This window comes from Pelophylax lessonae (genome assembly GCF_965119305.1).
Source record: "Pelophylax lessonae genome assembly, chromosome: 2".
In the NCBI taxonomy this organism is placed as follows: Eukaryota; Metazoa; Chordata; class Amphibia; order Anura; family Ranidae; genus Pelophylax; species Pelophylax lessonae.
The window spans coordinates 47,332,357-47,358,749 of NC_138769.1; the positions used below are offsets into that span (position 1 = coordinate 47,332,357).

The 26,393-nt window shown below is 44.1% G+C and overlaps 1 protein-coding gene across 1 annotated transcript in view; it reads left to right on the plus strand.

Moving 5' to 3' along the window:
• Nucleotides 1-24,273, plus strand: part of LOC309545908 (adapter SH3BGRL-like) — a 174,721-nt gene extending 150,448 nt beyond the window's left edge. Inside the window, exons 6-7 of the mRNA XM_082245329.1 lie at nt 493-604; nt 24,000-24,273. Coding sequence (XP_082101455.1) covers nt 493-573 — 81 coding nt within the window. The 3' untranslated portion in view covers nt 574-604; nt 24,000-24,273. The remainder of the gene's footprint in view (nt 1-492; nt 605-23,999) is intronic.
• Nucleotides 24,274-26,393: the final 2,120 nt, after the last annotated feature.

Genomic DNA, 26,393 nt, shown 5'->3' on the forward strand with positions numbered 1-26,393 from the left:
TCCTGTTCCATCATGATTGCACACCAGTGCACAAAGCAAGGTCCATAAAGATATGACTGGCCTGCACAGATTTCTGACCTCAACCTGATAGAATACCTTTGGGATTAGTTAGAGCGGAGATTGCAAGCCAGGCCTTCTAGTCCAACATCAGTTTCTGATCTCACAAATGCACTTTTGGAAGAATAGTAAAACATTCCCACAGACACACTCCTAAACCTTGTGGACAGCCTTCCCAGAAGAGTTTAAGCTGTTATAGCTGCAAAGGGTGGGCCAACTCAATATTGAACCCTATGGACGAATACTGGGATGCCATTAAAGTTTATGTGCATGTAAAGGCAGGTGTCTCAATACTTTTGACAATATAGAGCATGTACTTTATATATTAGCATAGGCTATAGTTTTACTTTGGGAATGCACTGTTATTCTAAATGGCCCCTGTTATGCTACTCTAAATGTTTTCCTCATTTTGTTGATATGTGTTTTCATTCCTAGAAGGGAGGAGAGGCCGATGATGAACAAGGAGAAGAAGAAGAAGAAGAAGAAGAAGAAGGGGAAGAAGAAGAAGAATCATAGACCTCAGCACTGTCAATATATTAGTAGCCAGGTTAGTCTTTAGATGTAGAGAAAAGTCCAAGTGTAAGGAAGTCCTCTCAGCCAGAGTGAGCAGAAAGGTGAAAAAAAGCTTTGCTAGATCTCATGTGCACAACACCACCCAGATGAGACAAGTAGGAGCTTACTAGAACAAGGGGGCCGCTATATTATAGTGATCAAAAGGAGCTCAGAACCATTTCCAGGGGTTCTCACATCCCCATAGCTTTCCTCTAGACCCACTTTTGAGCATAGAACTTCCGAACTGGCTCTCTCCTGTGAACACCACCTCCAAGGACGCCAACTCATATTTGTGGTTAACAGCCAAACATCCTACCACAATAGAAAGAGCAAACATTCCAATTAGGGAAGATCCGTATAAAAGAAGTATATTTTATTACAAATTAGTGAAGATAACGACACTAATAACATTCACCAAAAATGCTGGTATGATGCTTGCCTGTTAACCATGATTATGAGTTGGCATTCTTGGAGGTGGTGTTCACAGGAAAAAGCCTGTTCAGACATTCTATGCTCGAAAGTCAATCCAGAGAAAAGCTGTGGGAATGTAAGAGCCCCTGGAATGGTTCTAAGCACCTTTTCAACAGTATAATATAGTGGTCCCCTAGTTCTGATAAGCTCCTGCTTGTCTCACCTGGATGATGTGGTGCACATGAGATCTGGCACTTGGAAGCTTTTTTTTCACCTTTCTGCTTACTCTGGCTAAAAGGACTTCCTTACTCTTTGGCTTTTCTATAACATTGAGGCTGGGTCCACACTTGATTCGCATGTGGCTCACAACAGGGGTCTGGTGCGCCCCTCTTTTCCGTTTCAGGGGTGAATCAGGCCTGAATTTTTGCCTGATTTCAGACCTTAAACAAAGCCAAAGACTCACAGGACCCCTGTGCAATGCGCACCGCAGCTGCCACAATGTGTGAACTGGGGACACTTTCCTGTCATGCGAATTGGATGCGCATCCAATTCACATAAGTGTAAACCCAGATGTCTTAACTGCTCTTTTCCCTCTATGGACTCTCCAAATATTTAATCAGTGCACTTTTTTAATTTCACTATGTGATGTTCGTTTGTTATTTTCTGTTGTATACATTTTTTGTATTTCTTAATTTTGTGAAGATTGCGACACAACAGAAATATTTGGTACACAAAATAACTGAGGTCTTAAATCTATCTTTTTGGTTTTCTAATTGTGTTTATGCTTCGTGCTATGGCGTCATGCTAGCTGCTTTGAGTTTTTTAAGGCCATAGCGCAGTTTCTTTCTTTGAATTAGTCTTCAGATGTCACAGGAATACTGTATGTCTTTGACTGTAATCTATATGTTTTTTTAACTGGAGAAACTCTTTAAAGTGATTGGTAACATCTGAGATGAAAAAAAGAACAATTTACTGTATATCTCTGTAGTGTGTACTTAGTGTGAATCCTGTTTGCTCTGTCATCCCATCTGCATGAGTCACTTCTGATGGTTTATTCGGGACACCAGGGAATCTTGTTCAATCTATACTGAAGAAAATTATAAATGCAACACTCGTTTTTGCCCCCATTTTTCATGAGCTGAACTCAAAGATCTAAGAAAACCGGGATTCATCCATGAAGCGAACACCTCTCCAAAGTGCCAGACGCCATCGTATGTGAACATTTGCCCACTCAAGTCAGTTACGACGAACTGCAGTCGGGTCTGGACCCCGATGAGGACATCGAGCATGCAGAGGAGCTTCCCTGAGACGGTTTCTGACAGTTTGTGCAGAAATTCTTTGGTTATGCAAACCGATTGTTGCAGCAGCTGTCCGGGTGTCTGGTCTTAGACGATCTTGGAGGTGAAGATGCTGGATGTGGAGGTCCTGGGCTTGGGTGGTTACACGTGGTCTGCAGTTTTGAGGCCAGTTGGATGTACTGCCAAATTCTCTGAAACGTCTTTGGAAACGGCTTATGGTAGAGAAATGAACATTCAATTCATGGGAAACAGCTCTGGTGGACATTCCTGCAGTCAGCATGCCAATTGCATGCTCCCTCAAAACTTGCAACATCTGTGGCATTGTGCTGTGTGATAAAAGGAGAAGTGCTCATTAATAGTGTTGAGCGAACACGGACTGTATTATTCGTGTTCGTACCGAATAATTGGATTTTTTTTACCCGAACACGGACACGGACACTTTACTGTATGTTCGGGTAAAAATCCGTGTTCGGTCGTTTTATTTCCGGGTTTTGCATGCTTTGGCGCTCTTTTCATGGCGGGCTTTCAACAGCCAACAATCGTTTAACTGGTGTGCCTTAAGCCATCCCAGCCATGCCTGCAAATGTCTTAGTAGCTGTGATTGGCCGTCTGAAGCATGTGACCAAGTCTTTATAAGTTCGAGGCAGCCGCCGCAGCAGCGTCATTCTGCTGCTTAGCTAAGGGACAGAGCACACATCAATGTGCTGGCTGCTGATTAGGGAAAGATAGGCAGGAAAAAACCATTTGTGTCCGGATAGAATTGAGGGACAGGTCGGAGTGTTTAGGCAGGGCGAGTTGTAGGCATTTTAGGGATAGAGTCTGCTGAATTATAGGGTCAGTGTCTTCTACAAACTACAATCGATATTGCTGTGTGGGGGGTGGGGTGAATCTACGATCTCTTCTCAATCCTGTTAGGGACAGAGTCTGCTGAATTTTAGGGAAACTGTGTTCTACAAACTACAATCGATATTGCTGTGTGGTGTGGGATTGGAGATAGGCAGGTGTCAGTGATCCACATCCATTTTTCTGTGTGTGAGCTGCAGTGAACACAATCTTTTTGGGCTGCAGTGAACACAATCTTTTTGGGCTGCAGTGAACACAATCTTTTTGGGCTGCAGTGAACACAATCTTTTTGGGGTGCAGTGAACAAAATCTTTTTGGGGTGCAGTGAACACAATCCTTTTTGGTGTGCAGTGAACACAATCTTTGTGGGGTGCAGTGAACAAAATCCTTTGTGGGGTGCAGTGAACACAATCTTTTTGGGGTGCAGTGAACAAAATCCTTTTTGGGGTGCAGTGAACAACATCCTTTTTGGGGTGCAGTGAACACAATCTTTTTGGGGTGCAGTGAACAAAATCCTTTGTGGGGTGCAGTGAACACAATCTTTTTGGGGTGCAGTGAACACAATCTTTTTGGGGTGGAGTGAACAACATCCTTTTTGGGGTGCAGTGAACAAAATCCTTTTTGGGGTGCAGTGAACAAAATCATTTTTGGGGTGCAGTGAACACAATCTTTTTGGGGTGCAGTGAACACAATCTTTGTGGGGTGCAGTGAACACAATCTTTTTGGGGTGGAGTGAACAACATCCTTTTTGGGGTGCAGTGAACAACATCCTTTTTGGGGTGCAGTGAACACAATCTTTTTGGGGTGCAGTGAACACAATCTTTGTGGGGTACAGTGAACAGAATCTTTGTGGGGTGCAGTGAACACAATCTTTGGGGGGTACAGTGAACACAATCTTTTTGGGGTGCAGTGAACACAATCTTTGTGGGGTGCAGTGAACACAATCTTTTTGGGGTGGAGTGAACAAAATCATTTTTGGGGTGCAGTGAACAACATCCTTTTTGGGGTGCAGTGATCAAAATCCTTTTTGGGGTGCAGTGAACACAATCTTTTTGGGGTGCAGTGAACAAAATCCTTTGTGGGGTGCAGTGAACAGAATCTTTGTGGGGTGCAGTGAACACAATCTTTGGGGGGGTACAGTGAACACAATCTTTTTGGGGTGCAGTGAACACAATCTTTGTGGGGTACAGTGAACAGAATCTTTGTGGGGTGCAGTGAACACAATCTTTGGGGGGTACAGTGAACACAATCTTTTTGGGGTGCAGTGAACACAATCTTTGGGGGGTACAGTGAACACAATCTTTTTGGGGTGCAGTGAACACAATCTTTGTGGGGTGCAGTGAACACAATCTTTGGGGGGGTACAGTGAACACAATCTTTTTGGGGTGCAGTGAACAACATCCTTTTAGGGTGCAGTGAACACAATCTTTGTGGGGTGCAGTGAACAACATCCTTTTAGGGTGCAGTGAACACAATCTTTGTGGGGTACAGTGAACAGAATCTTTGTGGGGTGCAGTGAACACAATCTTTGGGGGGTACAGTGAACACAATCTTTGTGAGGTGCAGTGAACACAATCTTTGTGGGCTGCAGTGAACACAATCATTGTGGGGTGCAGTGAACTCAATCTTTGTGGGGTACAGTGAACACAATCTCATACTTCTGAAGATTTGAGGGTGCTGCCTGTTCCATACTCCCCCTACTCCTCATCTAGCCTTTTAGGGGTACAAACAATAGTAATTGGGGCCTAGTGTGGTTGTGTACGTGTGATATACATACACTTTTTTTGGATCATATTTTCTATTCCGCTATTTAATCAAAAACCTTTGGGGATCAGTTAAATTGGGGGATAGTCTGTGTTGGTACGTGTGAGAGAGATCCACCTTTCCAAGTTGTTGGGGTTCATCTCATACTTCTGAAGGTTTGAGGGTGCTGCCTGTTCCATACTCCCCCTACTCCTAGCCTTTTAGGGGTACAAACAATAGTAATTGGGGCCTAGTGTGGTTGTGTACGTGTGATATACATACACTTTTTTTGGATCATATTTTCTATTCCGCTATTTAATCAAAAACCTTTGGGGATCAGTTAAATTGGGGGATAGTCTGTGTTGGTACGTGTGAGAGAGATCCACCTTTCCAAGTTGTTGGGGTTCATCTCATACTTCTGAAGGTTTGAGGGTGCTGCCTGTTCCATACCCCCCCTACTCCTCATCTAGCCTTTTAGGGGTACAAACAATAGTAATTGGGGCCTAGTGTGGTTGTGTACGTGTGATATACATACACTTTTTTTGGATCATATTTTCTATTCCGCTATTTAATCAAAAACCTTTGGGGATCAGTTAAATTGGGGGATAGTCTGTGTTGGTACGTGTGAGAGAGATCCACCTTTCCAAGTTGTTGGGGTTCATCTCATACTTCTGAAGGTTTGAGGGTGCTGCCTGTTCCATACTCCCCCTACTCCTCATCTAGCCTTTTAGGGGTACAAACAATAGTAATTGGGGCCCAGTGTGGTTGTGTACGTGTGATATACATACACTTTTTTTGGATCATATTTTCTATTCCGCTATTTAATCAAAAACCTTTGGGGATCAGTTAAATTGGGGGATAGTCTGTGTCGGTACGTGTGAGAGAGATCCACCTTTCCAAGTTGTTGGGGTTCATCTCATACTTCTGAAGGTTTGAGGGTGCTGCCTGTTCCATACCCCCCCTACTCCTCATCTAGCCTTTTAGGGGTACAAACAATAGTAATTGGGGCCTAGTGTGGTTGTGTACGTGTGATATACATACACTTTTTTTGGATCATATTTTCTATTCCGCTATTTAATCAAAAACCTTTGGGGATCAGTTAAATTGGGGGATAGTCTGTGTTGGTACGTGTGAGAGAGATCCACCTTTCCAAGTTGTTGGGGTTCATCTCATACTTCTGAAGGTTTGAGGGTGCTGCCTGTTCCATACTCCCCCTACTCCTCATCTAGCCTTTTAGGGGTACAAACAATAGTAATTGGGGCCTAGTGTGGTTGTGTACGTGTGATATACATACACTTTTTTTGGATCATATTTTCTATTCCGCTATTTAATCAAAAACCTTTGGGGATCAGTTAAATTGGGGGATAGTCTGTGTTGGTACGTGTGAGAGAGATCCACCTTTCCAAGTTTTTGGGGTTCATCTCATACTTCTGAAGGTTTGAGGGTGCTGCCTGTTCCATACCCCCCCTACTCCTCATCTAGCCTTTTAGGGGTACAAACAATAGTAATTGGGGCCTAGTGTGGTTGTGTACGTGTGATATACATACACTTTTTTTGGATCATATTTTCTATTCCGCTATTTAATCAAAAACCTTTGGGGATCAGTTAAATTGGGGGATAGTCTGTGTTGGTACGTGTGAGAGAGATCCACCTTTCCAAGTTGTTGGGGTTCATCTCATACTTCTGAAGGTTTGAGGGTGCTGCCTGTTCCATACCCCCCCTACTCCTCATCTAGCCTTTTAGGGGTACAAACAATAGTAATTGGGGCCTAGTGTGGTTGTGTACGTGTGATATACATACACTTTTTTTGGATCATATTTTCTATTCCGCTATTTAATCAAAAACCTTTGGGGATCAGTTAAATTGGGGGATAGTCTGTGTTGGTACGTGTGAGAGAGATCCACCTTTCCAAGTTGTTGGGGTTCATCTCATACTTCTGAAGGTTTGAGGGTGCTGCCTGTTCCATACTCCCCCTACTCCTAGCCTTTTAGGGGTACAAACAATAGTAATTGGGGCCTAGTGTGGTTGTGTACGTGTGATATACATACACTTTTTTTGGATCATATTTTCTATTCCGCTATTTAATCAAAAACCTTTGGGGATCAGTTAAATTGGGGGATAGTCTGTGTTGGTACGTGTGAGAGAGATCCACCTTTCCAAGTTGTTGGGGTTCATCTCATACTTCTGAAGGTTTGAGGGTGCTGCCTGTTCCATACCCCCCCTACTCCTCATCTAGCCTTTTAGGGGTACAAACAATAGTAATTGGGGCCTAGTGTGGTTGTGTACGTGTGATATACATACACTTTTTTTGGATCATATTTTCTATTCCGCTATTTAATCAAAAACCTTTGGGGATCAGTTAAATTGGGGGATAGTCTGTGTTGGTACGTGTGAGAGAGATCCACCTTTCCAAGTTGTTGGGGTTCATCTCATACTTCTGAAGGTTTGAGGGTGCTGCCTGTTCCATACTCCCCCTACTCCTCATCTAGCCTTTTAGGGGTACAAACAATAGTAATTGGGGCCCAGTGTGGTTGTGTACGTGTGATATACATACACTTTTTTTGGATCATATTTTCTATTCCGCTATTTAATCAAAAACCTTTGGGGATCAGTTAAATTGGGGGATAGTCTGTGTTGGTACGTGTGAGAGAGATCCACCTTTCCAAGTTGTTGGGGTTCATCTCATACTTCTGAAGGTTTGAGGGTGCTGCCTGTTCCATACTCCCCCTACTCCTAGCCTTTTAGGGGTACAAACAATAGTAATTGGGGCCTAGTGTGGTTGTGTACGTGTGATATACATACACTTTTTTTGGATCATATTTTCTATTCCGCTATTTAATCAAAAACCTTTGGGGATCAGTTAAATTGGGGGATAGTCTGTGTTGGTACGTGTGAGAGAGATCCACCTTTCCAAGTTTTTGGGGTTCATCTCATACTTCTGAAGGTTTGAGGGTGCTGCCTGTTCCATACCCCCCCTACTCCTCATCTAGCCTTTTAGGGGTACAAACAATAGTAATTGGGGCCTAGTGTGGTTGTGTACGTGTGATATACATACACTTTTTTTGGATCATATTTTCTATTCCGCTATTTAATCAAAAACCTTTGGGGATCAGTTAAATTGGGGGATAGTCTGTGTTGGTACGTGTGAGAGAGATCCACCTTTCCAAGTTGTTGGGGTTCATCTCATACTTCTGAAGGTTTGAGGGTGCTGCCTGTTCCATACCCCCCCTACTCCTCATCTAGCCTTTTAGGGGTACAAACAATAGTAATTGGGGCCTAGTGTGGTTGTGTACGTGTGATATACATACACTTTTTTTGGATCATATTTTCTATTCCGCTATTTAATCAAAAACCTTTGGGGATCAGTTAAATTGGGGGATAGTCTGTGTTGGTACGTGTGAGAGAGATCCACCTTTCCAAGTTGTTGGGGTTCATCTCATACTTCTGAAGGTTTGAGGGTGCTGCCTGTTCCATACTCCCCCTACTCCTCATCTAGCCTTTTAGGGGTACAAACAATAGTAATTGGGGCCTAGTGTGGTTGTGTACGTGTGATATACATACACTTTTTTTGGATCATATTTTCTATTCCGCTATTTAATCAAAAACCTTTGGGGATCAGTTAAATTGGGGGATAGTCTGTGTTGGTACGTGTGAGAGAGATCCACCTTTCCAAGTTGTTGGGGTTCATCTCATACTTCTGAAGGTTTGAGGGTGCTGCCTGTTCCATACTCCCCCTACTCCTAGCCTTTTAGGGGTACAAACAATAGTAATTGGGGCCTAGTGTGGTTGTGTACGTGTGATATACATACACTTTTTTTGGATCATATTTTCTATTCCGCTATTTAATCAAAAACCTTTGGGGATCAGTTAAATTGGGGGATAGTCTGTGTTGGTACGTGTGAGAGAGATCCACCTTTCCAAGTTGTTGGGGTTCATCTCATACTTCTGAAGGTTTGAGGGTGCTGCCTGTTCCATACCCCCCCTACTCCTCATCTAGCCTTTTAGGGGTACAAACAATAGTAATTGGGGCCTAGTGTGGTTGTGTACGTGTGATATACATACACTTTTTTTGGATCATATTTTCTATTCCGCTATTTAATCAAAAACCTTTGGGGATCAGTTAAATTGGGGGATAGTCTGTGTTGGTACGTGTGAGAGAGATCCACCTTTCCAAGTTGTTGGGGTTCATCTCATACTTCTGAAGGTTTGAGGGTGCTGCCTGTTCCATACTCCCCCTACTCCTCATCTAGCCTTTTAGGGGTACAAACAATAGTAATTGGGGCCCAGTGTGGTTGTGTACGTGTGATATACATACACTTTTTTTGGATCATATTTTCTATTCTGCTATTTAATCAAAAACCTTTGGGGATCAGTTAAATTGGGGGATAGTCTGTGTTGGTACGTGTGAGAGAGATCCACCTTTCCAAGTTGTTGGGGTTCATCTCATACTTCTGAAGGTTTGAGGGTGCTGCCTGTTCCATACTCCCCCTACTCCTCATCTAGCCTTTTAGGGGTACAAACAATAGTAATTGGGGCCTAGTGTGGTTGTGTACGTGTGATATACATACACTTTTTTTGGATCATATTTTCTATTCCGCTATTTAATCAAAAACCTTTGGGGATCAGTTAAATTGGGGGATAGTCTGTGTTGGTACGTGTGAGAGAGATCCACCTTTCCAAGTTGTTGGGGTTCATCTCATACTTCTGAAGGTTTGAGGGTGCTGCCTGTTCCATACCCCCCCTACTCCTCATCTAGCCTTTTAGGGGTACAAACAATAGTAATTGGGGCCTAGTGTGGTTGTGTACGTGTGATATACATACACTTTTTTTGGATCATATTTTCTATTCCGCTATTTAATCAAAAACCTTTGGGGATCAGTTAAATTGGGGGATAGTCTGTGTTGGTACGTGTGAGAGAGATCCACCTTTCCAAGTTGTTGGGGTTCATCTCATACTTCTGAAGGTTTGAGGGTGCTGCCTGTTCCATACCCCCCCTACTCCTCATCTAGCCTTTTAGGGGTACAAACAATAGTAATTGGGGCCTAGTGTGGTTGTGTACGTGTGATATACATACACTTTTTTTGGATCATATTTTCTATTCCGCTATTTAATCAAAAACCTTTGGGGATCAGTTAAATTGGGGGATAGTCTGTGTTGGTACGTGTGAGAGAGATCCACCTTTCCAAGTTGTTGGGGTTCATCTCATACTTCTGAAGGTTTGAGGGTGCTGCCTGTTCCATACTCCCCCTACTCCTCATCTAGCCTTTTAGGGGTACAAACAATAGTAATTGGGGCCTAGTGTGGTTGTGTACGTGTGATATACATACACTTTTTTTGGATCATATTTTCTATTCCGCTATTTAATCAAAAACCTTTGGGGATCAGTTAAATTGGGGGATAGTCTGTGTTGGTACGTGTGAGAGAGATCCACCTTTCCAAGTTGTTGGGGTTCATCTCATACTTCTGAAGGTTTGAGGGTGCTGCCTGTTCCATACCCCCCCTACTCCTCATCTAGCCTTTTAGGGGTACAAACAATAGTAATTGGGGCCTAGTGTGGTTGTGTACGTGTGATATACATACACTTTTTTTGGATCATATTTTCTATTCCGCTATTTAATCAAAAACCTTTGGGGATCAGTTAAATTGGGGGATAGTCTGTGTTGGTACGTGTGAGAGAGATCCACCTTTCCAAGTTTTTGGGGTTCATCTCATACTTCTGAAGATTTGAGGGTGCTGCCTGTTCCATACTCCTCCTCCTACTGCTCAACCATCCTTTTAGGGGTACAAACAATAGTAGTTGGGGCCTAGTGTGGTGGTGTACGTGCGAGATACATACACTTTCTTTTTGATCATATTTTCTATTCCGCTATTCAATTAAAACCTTTGGGGATCAATTCAATTGCGAGATAGTCTGTGTCGGTACGTGTGAGATCCACCTTTCCAAGTTGTTGGGGTTCATCTCATACTTCTGAAGATTTGAGGGTGCTGCCTGTTCCATACTCCTGCTCCTACTGCTCAACCATCCTTTTAGGGGTACAAACAATAGTAATTGGGGCCTAGTGTGGTTGTGTACGTGCGAGATACATACACTTTTTTTGATCATATTTCCTATTCCGCTATTCAATAAAAACCTTTGAGGATCAATTGAATTGCGGGATAGTCTGTGTCGGTACGTGTGAGATCCACCTTTCCAAGTTTTTGGGGTTCATCTCATACTTCTGAAGATTTGAGGGTGCTGCCTGTTCCATATTCCTCCTCCTACTCCTCATCCATCCTTTTAGGGGTACAAACAATAGTAATTGGGGCCTAGTGTGGTTGTGTACGTGCGAGATACATACACTTTTTTTGATCATATTTCCTATTCCGCTATTCAATAAAAACCTTTGAGGATCAATTGAATTGCGGGATAGTCTGTGTCGGTACGTGTGAGATCCACCTTTCCAAGTTTTTGGGGTTCATCTCATACTTCTGAAGATTTGAGGGTGCTGTCTGTTCCATACTCCTCCTACTCCTCATCCATCCTTTTAGGGGTAGAAACAATAGTAATTGGGGCCTAGTGTGGTTTTGTACGTGCGAGATACATACACTTTTTTGGATCATATTTCCTATTCCGCTATTCAATAAAAACCTTTCTAGGGCAAGATCTTAAATTACAGAAATATGAGGAGACCGTCAAATAAGGGCCGTGGCCTGGGTCGTGGTGCTGCTGGTAGAGCTCCTGTTGCAAGGAGAGGACGTGGTCGATCTGTGCCAGCTACACGCACAAGTGAAACACCTTCCTCAAGTGTGAGTAGGCGACAGAACCTGCATCAGTATTTGGTAGGGCATCAAACGCCCCTAGAAGTGATGAGGCCAGAACAAGTTGAGGCGATAGTAGATTGGTTTGCTGCTGACAGTGCCTCCAGTTCCTTCACATTGTCTCCCACCCAGTCTACTGCAGAAAGGTCAGAGTTGGCACCTGCAGCCAATGTCCAACCGTCTTTCACCTCACCCCCTTGCAAATCAGGCCAGCAGTCTGAGCCCCAAGCCATACAGCAGTCTCTTATTCTTTTTGAGGACTCTGTCAGCAGGGTTTCCCAGGGCCATCCACCTAGCCCTGCCCCAGAAGTGGAAGAGATTGAGTGCAGCGATGCCCAACCACTTATTTCTCAAGATGAGTACATGCAAGGATCATCGCAGCACGTCTCCGATGATGACGAAACGCAGGTGCCAACTGCTGCGGCGTTCAGCATTGTGGAGACCGACAAGGAGGGCAGGGGTGAAGACTGGGTGGAAGATGATGTGGAGGACGATGAGGTCCTCGACCCCACATGGAATGAACGTCATGCAGGTGACCTGAGTAGTTTGGAGGAAGAGGCGGTGGTCGCACAGAGCCACCAGCACAGCAGAAGAGGGAGCAGGGTGCAGAAGCGGAGCGGCCGTGCCCTAGACACTACGCCCGCTACTGCCCAACGCAGCAAGGGAACGAGCGCACCAAAGTCAGCTCAAAGGAGTTCTCTAGCGTGGAAGTTCTTTAGAAAATGTGCTGATGACAGGACACGAGTGGTTTGCACCCTGTGCAATCAGAGCTTGAAGCGAGGCATAAACCTTCTCAACCTGAGCACAACCTGCATGATCAGGCATCTAAGTGCAAAGCACGAGCTGCAGTGGAGTACACACCTTCAAAACCAAGAAACGTCTCTGGCTCATCCTGCTTCCTCTTCTGCTGCAGTCTCGGCCGCTCCAGCCACATCTGTAGTGATACCGGCACCTGCCACCCCGCAAACAGACGATCTGTCAGCAACACCACCACCTGGGTCACCAACAACCATCTCCACAATGTCCCGTGGAAGCGTTCAGCTTTCCATCTCCCAAACACTTGAGAGGAAGAGGAAGTACCCCCCTACCCACCCGCGATCCCTAGCCCTGAATGCCAGCATTTCAAAATTATTGGCCTTTGAAATGCTGTCATTCCGTCTGGTGGAGACGCACAGTTTTAAAAACCTTATGTCGGTGGCTGTCCCACAGTACGTCGTGCCCAGCCGCCACTACTTTTCCAGGCAAGCCATCCCTTCCCTGCACAACCAAGTGGGGGAAAATATCAGGTGTGCACTGCGCAACGCCATCTGTGCCAAGGTCCACCTAACTACGGATACGTGGACCAGTAAGCACGGTCAGGGGCGTTATATCTCCCTAACGGCACACTGGGTAAATGCAGTGGCGGATGGGCCTGAGGCGGATAGCAATTTGGCGCATGTCCTTCCACCACCGAGGATTGCAGGGCGCTTCAGTTTGCCTCCTGTTCCTAACTCCTCCTACTCCGCTTCCTCATCCTCTACCGCCTCCTCATCCGGACAGCGTAACACCTTCACCACCAACTTCAGCACGGCCAGGGGTAAACGACAGCAGGCAGTTTTACAACTTGCCTGTTTGGGGGACAAACCACACACCGCGCAGGAGTTGTGGAGGAGCATGGAACAGCAGACAAATGAGTGGTTGCTGCCAGCGAGCCTCAAGCCCGGCCTGGTGGTGTGCGATAACGGGCGAAATCTCATAGCAGCTCTGGGCCTAGCCGGTTTGACGCACATCCCTTGCCTGGCGCATGTGCTGAATTTGGTGGTGCAGAGGTTCCTTAAAAACTACCCGATATGTCAGAGCTGCTGCAGAAAGTGCGGGCCGTTTGTGCGCACTTTCGGCGTTCTCACCCTGCTGCTGCTCGCCTGGCAGCGCTGCATCGTAACTTCGGCCTTCCCGCTCACCGCCTCATATGTGACGTGCCCACAAGGTGGAACTCCACCTTGCACATGCTGGAAAGACTGTGCGAGCAGCAGCAGGCCATAGTGGAGTTTCAGCTGCAGCACGCACGCGTGAGTCGCTCTGCGGAACAGCACCACTTCACCACCAATAACTGGGCCTCCATGCGAGACCTGTGTGCCTTGTTGCGCTGTTTTGAGTACTCCACCAACATGGCCAGTGGCAATGACGCCGTTCTCAGCTTAACTATCCCACTTCTATGCCTCCTTGAAAAAACAATTCGGGCGATGATGGAAGAGGATGTGGCACAGGATGAGGAGGAGGAGGAGGATGAAGAGGTAACATTTCCAAGGCTTTCAGGGCAGTCATTCGCAAGGGGCTCCGAGGGTGGGTTCCTGCACACGCAAACGCCAGGGACGCAATTGTCCAGCAGGGGCACAGTTCTGGAGGATGAGGAGGATGAGGAGGAGGAGGAGCTGGAGGAGGAGATGGAACCATGTTCACAGCAGGGTGGCACCCAGGCCAGCTCATGGCCATCACTGGTGCGTGGCTGGGGGGATACAGAGGACACGGACGATACACCTCCCACAGAGGACAGCCTTTCGTTGCCTCTGGGCAGCCTGGCACACATGAGCGATTACATGCTGCAGTGTCTCCACAACGACCGCCGAGTTGCCCACATTCTAACTTGTGCTGATTACTGGGTGGCCACGCTGCTGGATCCCCGTTACAAGGACAACGTACCGTCCTTAATTCACTCACTGGAGCGCGATCGCAAGATGCGCGAGTACAAGCGCACGCTGGTAGACGCCATGCTGCTGGCATTCCCATCTGACAGCGGGGCCACAGTGGAAGCACAAGGCAGAGGAGGAGGAGGAGGAGGTCGCCAACGCAACCAGGGCACCGCCAGCACCTCAGAAGGCAGGGTTAGCATGGCCGAAATGTGGAAAAGCTTTGTCAGCACGCCACAACAAACAGCAGCACCAGCAGCTCAGATGGAACGTCTTAGCAGGAGGCAGCATTTTACCAACATGGTGGAGCAGTATGTGTGCACACGCCTACATGTAGTGAATGACGGGTCTGCCCCCTTCAACTTCTGGGTCTCCAAATTGGGCACATGGCCTGAGCTTGCCCTTTACGCCTTGGAGGTGCTGGCGTGCCCTGCAGCCAGTGTATTATCTGAACGGGTATTTAGCACGGCTGGGGGCGTTATAACAGACAAGCGCAGCCGCCTGTCCAGAGACAATGTGGACAAGCTCACGTTCATTAAAATGAACCAGGCATGGATCCCACGGGACTTTTCCGTACCTTATGCAGAATAGCAATGGATACCGACCTTACCCACCCATTGTTCCATTTTTGCTCTTTCTCACTCTTTTGGGGTGTACCCTCATTTAAAATTTTTGAAAAGAAGCAGTGTTGGCTACCTCGTCCTCCTCCTCAGGGCCAGATTAATGTAGGGGCTATTGGAGCTGCAGCTCCAGGCCCCTACCTTTTATATAGGCCCCGGGTTGGCCATATTCACTGTTACCGCTCTTCTGTCACTTGTAAACACAGAAGTCTGGCTTCTATGCTCGCTTCCCCAGGCAGCACCCTCAGAACCTCCCCACACAGCGTGAAGGCCGGACAAGGAGGGACAGTTGGCGATGCATGGATGTGTTTATGGGCTTCAGAGACAGCATCCCATGTTGAATTAGGCATGCATGGCTGCACCCTTCCTCCTCTGGGTGCATGGCAAGGCACGGCCCTTAAGGCCCTTCAAAATCCTCAGCACCAAGCCCATGATGCTGTTAATCCGGCCCTGGTCCTCCTCCACCGCCGCTTCCACCTACACCGCCGATAGGTGTGCGCAGCCTATTGCATTAAGGTGTGCACCCCAAAGTTGAAATACACATGCATGTGTTTGCCAGCAGGGAGAGTAATGTATCGGGGCCATGTACCTGTAGGCAAGGAGAAATAGAGCAGAGCAGGTCCCAGGGAGATCTTTCCCATCTCCTCACTGGCAATGCTATGTGCCCTAGGTGATTAGGGTGTGCCCAGGCACACCCAGCACACCCTGTGCGCACGCCTATGTCACCGCCACATCCACCACCACCTCAACCTCCCTCCTACTCCATATGGGCCTCGTCCTTCAGAGATGAAGAAGAACATTGTTTTATTTTTCTGTTTTTTTTTGTTGTTTTAAGTTATTTCCCTATCCACATTTGTTTGCAGAGCACTTGCCATGCTCTTAATTACGTTTTGCTGCCATTTGCAGCACTCTAGCCCTTTCCTTTGGTGTTTTAGAGCCATTTTAGTGCCTTAAAGTTCGGGTCCCCATTGACTTCAATGGGGTTCGGTGTCCGGGAAAAGTTCGGTAAAAGTCCGGGACACGGACCCGGACTTTTTTTTAAAGTTCGGCCGAACCCGTCGAACACGGACATCTAGGTGTCCGCTCAACCCTACTCATTAACACAGATTTAGCCAGATTTGTGAACAATATTTGAGAGTAATAGGCCTTTTGTGTACATAAATAAGTCTTAAATCTTTGAGTTCATCTCATGAAAAATGGGGGCAAAAACATACGTGTTGCGTTTATAATTTTGTTCAGTGTAAAAACAATCTTCTTGTCATGTCTTGTTCAGTGTATTTATCGGTTTTACAATTTACAGCAGTGGAAAGGCACTTGGGTTACAGAAGGAATAGACATGGTTTCCGGTTAACAGAATTCTTCACATACAATGTGTGAAGGTAAAATAAGGTACCAGAAGGTTAGAGATAAAGTAACAAGTGATAATGATTAACAGCAGTGAACTAAGATGTGAATTAAAGGAAATCCCACTTATATTAAAACAATGTAGCCAACGGTAAGGAAGCTCGGGAAAATGGTCATATGTATCCAAGTGGTAACAAGGCATGCATTCTGGGCATTACACCCCTGCCCCCTGCATTCTGGGCATTGCTCTCCTGCCCCCTGCATTTTGGGCATTGCACTCCTGCCCCCTGCATTGTTGGCATTACACTCCTGCCCCCTGTATTCTGTGCGTAATATTCCTGTCCCCTGCATTCTGTGTTGGGAGGTATGCATTACTTAAAGCTGCGCCCTCTCTCCTATTGGGCTCAGCTTGTAGATTTTTGTTTGCCTCACCTGCAAGCTTCCTTACATTTTTAATGCTGTGTAATGTCATTCATTCTTCGCTCCATCACATTAGGGGCACAACATAAAGGAGGTACCAGCGAGGCTGTAGACAGTGGGGGGGCACTAAAATGCACCTTCGCCTGTGTAGACAAAAATCCTTGCACCGGCCCTGGCCTGACCTAAACCCCATAGAGAATTTGTGGGGTATTGTCAGGAGGAAGATGAGAGACACCAGACCCAACAATGCAGACGAGCTGAAGGCCACTATCAAAGCCGCGCCACAATGATGCAGTAATTCATGCAAAAGGAGCCCCGACCAAGTATTGACCAAGTATTAAGTGCATACTATGAAAAGGGTTTAAATACCAGCGCTATGGAGTTTCAGTACTTTTTGGACTAAAAAATGATGGTGGTGTAAGCTGCCCCCAACCTACCACTGAGGTAGTAGAATGATAAAAAGTGCAAGTGATGTTGGAACCGGCGCTACCACATAAATATTGTGTCTGTGCAATTCCATACACTGTATAATTCATATAAAACATATAAAAGTGCATATAGTGCTTAAACCAAAGTGCTGCGTGCTGTAAAACCTTTTATATATTCGCATGGGCTGTGCTCAGTGTACCATATAATCACATGTGTACATATAAAGTGCTGAGTGCTATTGATAACCACGTGTGTGATTGCGTGCTAAAACAAAGTTTGGCGCCAGTGGATGTACCACCGATTGCACCGTTGCTTACCGCACTCTTAGGTAGGTGGCTCAGCACTCCCTGGTCACTAGAACAGAAAACAAGCCTCCATTGCGTAGTATATCCTTGTTAGGGTGAAACAACGTAGCATCCACTCACATTTAGGGAGTTCACTATCAGCTTGAGGTGTTCGCCGGGTCGCTTCCGCGTTCCACCAGCTCAAACCACCGTTCCCGGAAGTGACGTACTGACGTACGCAAACCACGCCCTACGCGTTTCGTCATACGACGTCATCTGGAGCGTGTCGCTCCAGATGACGTCGTATGATGAAACGCGTAGGGCGTGGTTTGCGTACGTCAGTACGTCACTTCCGGGAACGGTGGTTTGAGCTGGTGGAACGCGGAAGCGACCCGGCGAACACCTCAAGCTGATAGTGAACTCCCTAAATGTGAGTGGATGCTACGTTGTTTCACCCTAACAAGGATATACTACGCAATGGAGGCTTGTTTTCTGTTCTAGTGACCAGGGAGTGCTGAGCCACCTACCTAAGAGTGCGGTAAGCAACGGTGCAATCGGTGGTACATCCACTGGCGCCAAACTTTGTTTTAGCACGCAATCACACACGTGGTTATCAATAGCACTCAGCACTTTATATGTACACATGTGATTATATGGTACACTGAGCACAGCCCATGCGAATATATAAAAGGTTTTACAGCACGCAGCACTTTGGTTTAAGCACTATATGCACTTTTATATGTTTTATATGAATTATACAGTGTATGGAATTGCACAGACACAATATTTATGTGGTAGCGCCGGTTCCAACATCACTTGCACTTTTTATCATTAAGTGCATACTATACTGTACATGGACATACTTTTCAGTAAGGCAACATTTCTGTATTAAATTCTATTTTTCTTGGTCTCATGTAATTTTCTAGCCTGCGATACAACATTTGGGATTTTCACAAGCTGTAAGCCATAATCATCAAAATTAAAAGAAAGAAATGCTTGAAATATATCACTCTGTGTGTAACGCATCTATATGAGTTTCTCTTTTTGAATTGAATTACCTAAATAAATACACTTTTTGATGATATCCTAATTTTTTTAGATGCACTTGTGTGTATTTATATATACTGTAAATATATATATATATATATATATATATATATATATATATATATATATATATATTTATAGTATAGATGGTAAAATACGTATTGAACACATCACCATTTTTCTAGTTAAATATATTTCTAAAGGTGCTTTTGACATTTTCACCACATATCTGTAACAAACCCTGCAATTTATACATGCAAAGAAACCAAAGCAAATACGTTCAGACATTAAGTTATGTGTATTAAAACGGAATGACACAGGGAAAAAGTAATGAACACATAAAGAAAGGGAGGTGGAAAAAGGCATGGAAAGCCAAGACACCAGCTGAAATCTATCAGTAATTAGAAAGCAATCCTGCTCAATGTCAGTGCAAATTAATATCAGCTGCTTCAGTCTCAAGTGAGTTGTTACCGAGATGTGGTGAAAATGTTATGTCAATAGCACCTTTAGCCCCAGTTCACATCGGGTTGATTTGACATGCAATTTGACATGTCAAATTGCATGTAAAATCTGAGCCTATTTCCGGCAATGGCACCTTCCGAAAAATCGTCGCAACACCGACTTTGCGGCGCCGCACCAATTCCCAAAAGTCGTTTCTGCACTACTTTTGGCGACTTTAAGGGTGATTTCAATAGACTTCGGTGCATGAACTGTTGGCGGTTATGGTCGTGACCAGAAGTCTCGGCAAGGCAAAATAAAAATTTAGCACTTACCGGGCATGGAACTTGATCATCCTGGACGAGCCCCCAAATTGTTGGCGGTGATCACTCCTAAGGGTATGTAGTCTTGATGACCTGATCAGGTTTGACCCTTCCATCTCAGCAGGCCTGGGGTTTCTGATTAATTTGACACATATGCAGTGTACAGTTTCTCAGAGATGATCTGATCTATAATTTATTCAACACAGCTTTATAACAGTATATTTAACTACAGGTTACAGAAAATAGGTCCCACCCATGATGGCATTTTTCACATAGAAATAGAACAATGGACAATACATTTAGTCTGTGACTGACTTAGATAAGAATGAACTACAAGTATCATTTTGGGGAATTCACATGATGTACAAGTAATTGAAACATTCTAGTGTATGAGGAATATGTGAGAACTGTTGTGTGTAGAAAGTTTATGCAAGCTCATCACTTTCCAAAGCATGAGAAACTGTGAAATATACAGTGCCTTGCGAAAGTATTCGTCCACCTTGAACTTTTCGACCTTTTGCCACATTTCAGGCTTCAAACATAAAGATATAAAACTGTAATTTTTTGTGAAGAATCAACAACAAGTGGGACACAATCATGAAGTGGAACGAAATTTATTGGATATTTCAAACTTTTTTAACAAATAAAAAACTGAAAAATTGGGCATGCAAAATTATTCAGCCACCTTAAGTTAATACTTTGTAGCGCCATCTTTTGCTGCGATTACAGCTGTAAGTCGCTTGGGGTATGTCTCTATCAGTTTTGTACATCGAGAGACTGAAATTTTTGCCCATTCCTCCTTGCAAAACAGCTCGAGCTCAGTGAGGTTGGATGGAGAGCGTTTGTGAATAACAGTTTTAAAGTGGAGTTCCACCCTAATTTTATACTTACCTCCATCTTCTCGCTCCGGGTCACCTGAAAAACAAATGGCTAATCACATTTTTTTTTTTTTTTTACTTACCTCGTAGCGAAGAAAATATACTTACCTTACTTCCTTCTTCCTCCTTCCTCGGCCGCGGCCCGTCGTCACTTCCTGGCTCTGCAATGATTCCTGGGAGCTGAACGTCATCGCTCCCAGGAATCATTGCGCCTGCATCGGCCCCGACGTCATTTCCGGGGCGCGCGCCCAGAAGTGACGGCGGGGCCGGCGCAGGGCATCGTGGGACCGAAGAAGGCGGAAGAGGACGCCGAAGAGGATCGCGCTGGCTTCAAGCTGCCCACATCTGAGATGGCAGCGCTGGACAAGACTTTTTCAAGGTAAGTATTTGTCCTAACAGGTAAGTGCAACCCGGGACAGATCAGAGGCTAGCCATTGTGGAATGCACTAGCCCTGACTGTCCCAGGGGTATTTTTTAAAAAAAAAAAAAATTCCAGGGTGAAACTCCGCTTTAAGTTCTTTCCACAGATTCTCGATTGGATTCAGGTCTGGACTTTGACTTGGACATTCTAACACCTGGATATGTTTATTTGTGAACCATTCCATTGTAGATTTTGCTTTATGTTTTGGATCATTGTCTTGTTGGAAGACAAATCTCCGTCCCAGTCTCAGGTCTTTTGCAGACTCCATCAGGTTTTCTTCCAGAATGGTCCTGTATTTGGCTCCATCCATCTTCCCATCAATTTTAACCATCTTCCCTGTCCCTGCTGAAGAAAAGCAGGCCCAAAATATGATGCTGCCACCACCATGTTTCACAGTGGGGATGGTGTGTTCAGGGTGATGAGCTGTGTTGCTTTTACGCCAAACATAACGTTTTGCATTGTTGCCAAAAAGTTCGATTTTGGTTTCATCTGACCAGAGCACCTTCTTCCACATGTTTGGTGTCTCTCCCAGGTGGCTTGTGGCAAACTTTAAATGACACTTTTTATGGATATCTTTAAGAAATTACTTTTTTCTTGCCACTCTTCCATAAAGGCCAGATTTGTGCAGTATACGACTGATTGTTGTCCTATGGACAGAGTCTCCCTCCTCAGCTGTAGATCTCTGCAGTTCATCCAGAGTGATCATGGGCCTCTTGGCTGCATCTCTGATCAGTCTTCTCCTTGTATGAGCTGAAAGTTTAGAGGGACGGCCAGGTCTTCGTAGATTTGCAGTGGTCTGATACTCCTTCCATTTCAAAATTATCGCTTGCACAGTGCTCCTTGGGATGTTTAAAGCTTGGGAAATCTTTTTGTATCCAAATCCGGCTTTAAACTTCTCCACAACAGTATCTCGGACCTGCCTGGTGTGTTCCTTGTTCTTCATGATGCTCTCTGCGCTTTAAACGGACCTCTGAGACTATCACAGTGCAGGTGCATTTATACGGAGACTTGATTACACACAGGTGGATTCTATTTATCATCATTAGTCATTTAGGTCAACATTGGATCATTCAGAGATCCTCACTGAACTTCTGGAGAGAGTTTGCTGCACTGAAAGTAAAGGGGCTGAATAATTTTGCACGCCCAATTTTTCATTTTTTTATTTGTTAACAAAGTTTTAAATATCCAATAAATTCCGTTCCACTTCATGATTGTGTCCCACTTGTTGTTGATACTTCACAAAAAATTACAGTTTTATATCTTTATGTTTGAAGCCTGAAATGTGGCAAAAGGTCGCAAAGTTCAAGGGGGCCGAATACTTTTGCAAGGCACTGTAACACTGTAAAGAACAAAATGGATGCTGAAGACTTAAGATGGCGCATCCTTGGTTCATTATATTCTATCATGAACCCACACAGATGTCTGTCAAATCGCCCCACGAACTTGCACTGACATGCGGGTTTTTCGGCTGAACTCGCACGATTTCAAACCAGCCCTCTGTGTGAACCTAGGCTTGGAAATATATTTACCTAGAAAAATGGTGACATGTTCAATACTTATTTTAACCTCTGTATATATATATATATATATATATATATATATATATATATATATATATATATACTGTGTATAGATATATATATGTGTATATATATATATATATATATATATATATACTGTTAAAAAAAAAAAAAATATATATATATATATATATATATATATATATATAAACACAATATAAAATATACGCACACATAAACTGTATATACAGTACACATGAGGGCAGCTATAGTTACTCATTACATTTAGAGGCTGTGATTCTTGCTTTGTGATACTGTGTGCTATGATTGTCCTTCACCTTTCCAGTCTCTATGAGGCAGGGTTCTTAAACGGTAAGCTCATATGTGTATTCAGATGGAATGACACAGGGAAAAAGTATTGAAGAAAGGGAGGTGGAAAAAGGCATGGAAAGCCAAGACACCAGCTGAAATCTATCAGTAATTAGAAAGCAATCCTTATCCTTGTCAGTGCAAATTAATATCAGCTGCTTCAGTCTCAAGTGAGTTGTTACCGACATGTGGTGAAAATGTTATGTCAATAGCACCTTTAGCCCCAGTTCACATCGGGTTGATTTGACATGCGATTTGACATGTCAAATTGCATGTAAAATCTGAGCCTATTTCCGGCAATGGCAACTTCCAAAAAAACGGCGCAACACCGACATTGCGGCGCCGCACCAATTCCCACAAGTAGTTTCTGCACTACTTTTGGTGACTTTGAGGGCGATTCCAAGACATCTGTGCATGAACTGTTGGCGGTGATGGTTGTGACCAAAGGTCTCGGCAAGGCAAAATAAAATTTTAGCACTTACCGGACATGGAACTTGACCATCCCGGACGAGCTCACTGTTGGCGGTGATCACTCCTAAGGGTATGTTGATTTGATGACCTGATCAGGTTTGACCCTTCCGTCTCAGCAGGGTATGTAGACTTGATGACCTGATCAGGTTTGACCCTTCCGTCTCAGCAGGGTATGTAGACTTGATGACCTGATCAGGTTTGACCCTTCCGTCTCAGCAGGCCTGAGTCCGTTTCTGATTAACTTGACACATACGCATTTTACAGTTTCTCAGAGAATATCTGATCTATCATTTATTCAACACAGCTTTATAACAGTATATTTGCACTACAGGTTACAGAAAATCGGTCCCACCCATGATGGGATTTTTCACATATAAATAGAACAATGGACAATACATTTAGTCTGTGACTGACTTAGATAAGAATGAACTACAAGTATCATTTTGGGGAATTCACATGATGTACAAGTAATTGAAACATTCCAGTGTATGAGGAATATGTGAAAACTGTAGTGTGTAGAAAGATTATGCAAGCTCATCACTTTCCAAAGCATGAGAAACTGTGAAATATAACACTATAAAGAACAAAATGGATGCTGAAGACTTAAGATGGCGCATGCTTGGTTATATCATGAACCCACAGAGATATCTGTCAAATCACCCCCCAACTTGCACTGACATGCGGGTTTTTCAGCTGAACTCGCACAATTTCAAACCCACCCTCTGTGTGAACCTAGGCTTGGAAATATATTTACCTAGAAAAATGGTGACATGTTCAATACTTACTTTAACCTCTGTATATATATATATATATATATATATATATATATATATATATATAAACACAATATAAAATATACGCACACGTAAACTGTATATACACGTGAGGGCAGCTATAGTTACTCATTACATTTAGAGGCTGTGATTCTCGCTTTGTGATACTGTGTGCTATGATTGTCCTTCACCTTTCCCTTGCTCATTGTACACTTTTATAACTTTATATTGTATTTATCATTTGTGTTCATGCAAAGTACAATTGCAGCAATTTTTCTTTTTTTCCCTTTTCAGACTGTTTAACCAATCAGCATTCTGTCACTCCACCTTGATTTGTTCCCATGAAGTCTACTTGTGAAATCTGCAAGCTGGCGTTCTACAAAGAGACAAACAAAGAAGTTCTCTGAGAGATCCCTGATTTCGGCACCTTATGCTCATTTTCAAATTTCGCAAATGACTGAATGTGTTAGACTTTGCACTGGATATCCTCAGGATTTATTCCCAACAGGATATCATGATCACAGTTTGTAATAAAGTTGGAAATAAACCTTGTATATTTTTCATGGAGGCTCAGAAGTGGCTTCACTTTTTATTTACTTTCTGAGTGCTTTAAAGTAAAAATATTCATAAGCATACCTATTGTAGAACTCTGCCCTTATTGAAAAAAACAATTAATTGCTTAAAGTTGAACTCCAGACAGCAATTCAATATCAATCTAAAGATTAATATTTTAGCACAATTCCCAGCCGTTTTGCTGGATATGGGTCCCCCTGGGTTACTGCTAGCAACAACAGCACATTTAAGCATGTTCTCCAAGTGTGAGCACTGAGACAATGACCAGTCAAGTATCTTTGGGTTTTTTGTATTTATTTGGTAACTTGGATGGGAGAAGGGATGAGTGGGATACTCCTGGAACTAAACTAGGCACATTTGGTGGAGACACTTGAATATTGCTGTTTGGCGCTGACTTGACGCTGGCTGAATGCCTATCAACGTTGACTTGATGCTGGTTAGCGCTGGCTGGATGCCTGTTAAAGCTGAATTGACTTGGGACTGCTTTCTAACTAAAGAAGTCCTTCTCAACCTCTCCTAAGCACTCCTGCTGAGGTAGCTACTTGAACATACTGCTGCACTGCTAAACGCTTCAAGGACTGCACCTATGCCCCCTTTTTCTCTCTAATCTTCAGGGCTTAGACACTGGCCCCCCTTTCCAAGCCACCACTACTGGTTAGCTGGCTCCCGGATCCCTTTGACCTTTTGGAGTGGCCCTCTCTCTATGCAGTCCCCTGGGCAGTTTCGAGTACTCACAACACTGTTTTTCCAGGAAACTTCTGCCTAGCAACTCCACTTGGTCCACAGCATTCTGGATCCTTCCTGTAGCCCAGCTCAGCCTCCGGTCCTCTAGGCCGACTGCCCTGGAAAACCTTTACTTGCTCTGACAGGAGGAGAGACAGCCCAAAGACCCCCTGTCACATGCCCCCCTCAGACTTATATCTTATCCCAGGGTGCATTGCAGCAAACTCCGCCCACTGAGATAGCTATAAGCCTGGGTGCACTATTGGCCCGGTTTCCTCCACTGTCCAATAAGAGCCCTCATTGGATGCAGAGGGGAGACTCCCTGGACTCAACAGACCAAACCTAGAAGCACATGAAAGCCTAACTGAATGATAAGGCCCCCCTGATAAGCAGACAGGGGCATTATATATATATATATATATATATATATATATATATATATATATATATATATATATATATTTATATATATACTTTTCCTAGCACCTACCTAGGAGGGTGCTACAAATACTATTTCTTTATTTTTATTTTTTTGTAATGCTTAAAGAACCCTTTAAAAGAACTATAAATTTGCTTTGATCCTTCCTCCCTGCTAATGTCAGTAGTGTGAAGAGCCAAGGGATGGGGTGTGGAGGGAGGCATCAACACAAGAACAAATGGTATGGCTGTGTTATGCTGACTGTGGTATAAAAACATAGTCCAAGAGATAAGCAGTGTTTCTCAACCATTTTTCAGTCAAGGCACCCTTTAAAATTATAGACAATCTCAAGGCACCCTTTAAAATTATGGACAGTCTTGAAGCACCCCATTCTAAAATGTAAAAAAAAACCCAGCAGTTTAACATAATGCAGCAACAGCCACACAAGTAGGACTCCCAATGTTAGAGGTGATTTTTTTCTTCCAAAGCAAATACACTTTTGCACACCGATACTGACTAGTATTCCAATGTTTCTCTTCTCCCTCAATTTCTCCCCATCATTTAGTATTGTGACCCCAGTGCTGAGGGAAAGAGGCAGAGGAGACATCCTCCTTATCAACTGATGACATAACTGGTTAGGATGCTAGTGTCTACAAAGTCGTAATGGTGCATAATGAAAACAGGCTTTCATTATGCACCATTACGACTTTGTAGACACTAGCATTTGTGTAACTAAAAGGCAGGCTTCATCCACCTGTTGGCTTGTATACAATTTTTAAACAATTTTTATGCATTTTGCCAAGGCACCCCTGAAGAAGCCTCAAGGCATCCCAGGGTGCTTGGGCACCCTGATTGAAAAAGGCTGCTTTAGACGATGGCTGAATGCTCTATATGCAAAGAAGGCAAATCAAGGGAGTCACTACACCCAGTGCTAGCCTAGTTAGCTATTGAATTTAAAATTGGAGTTCCACTTT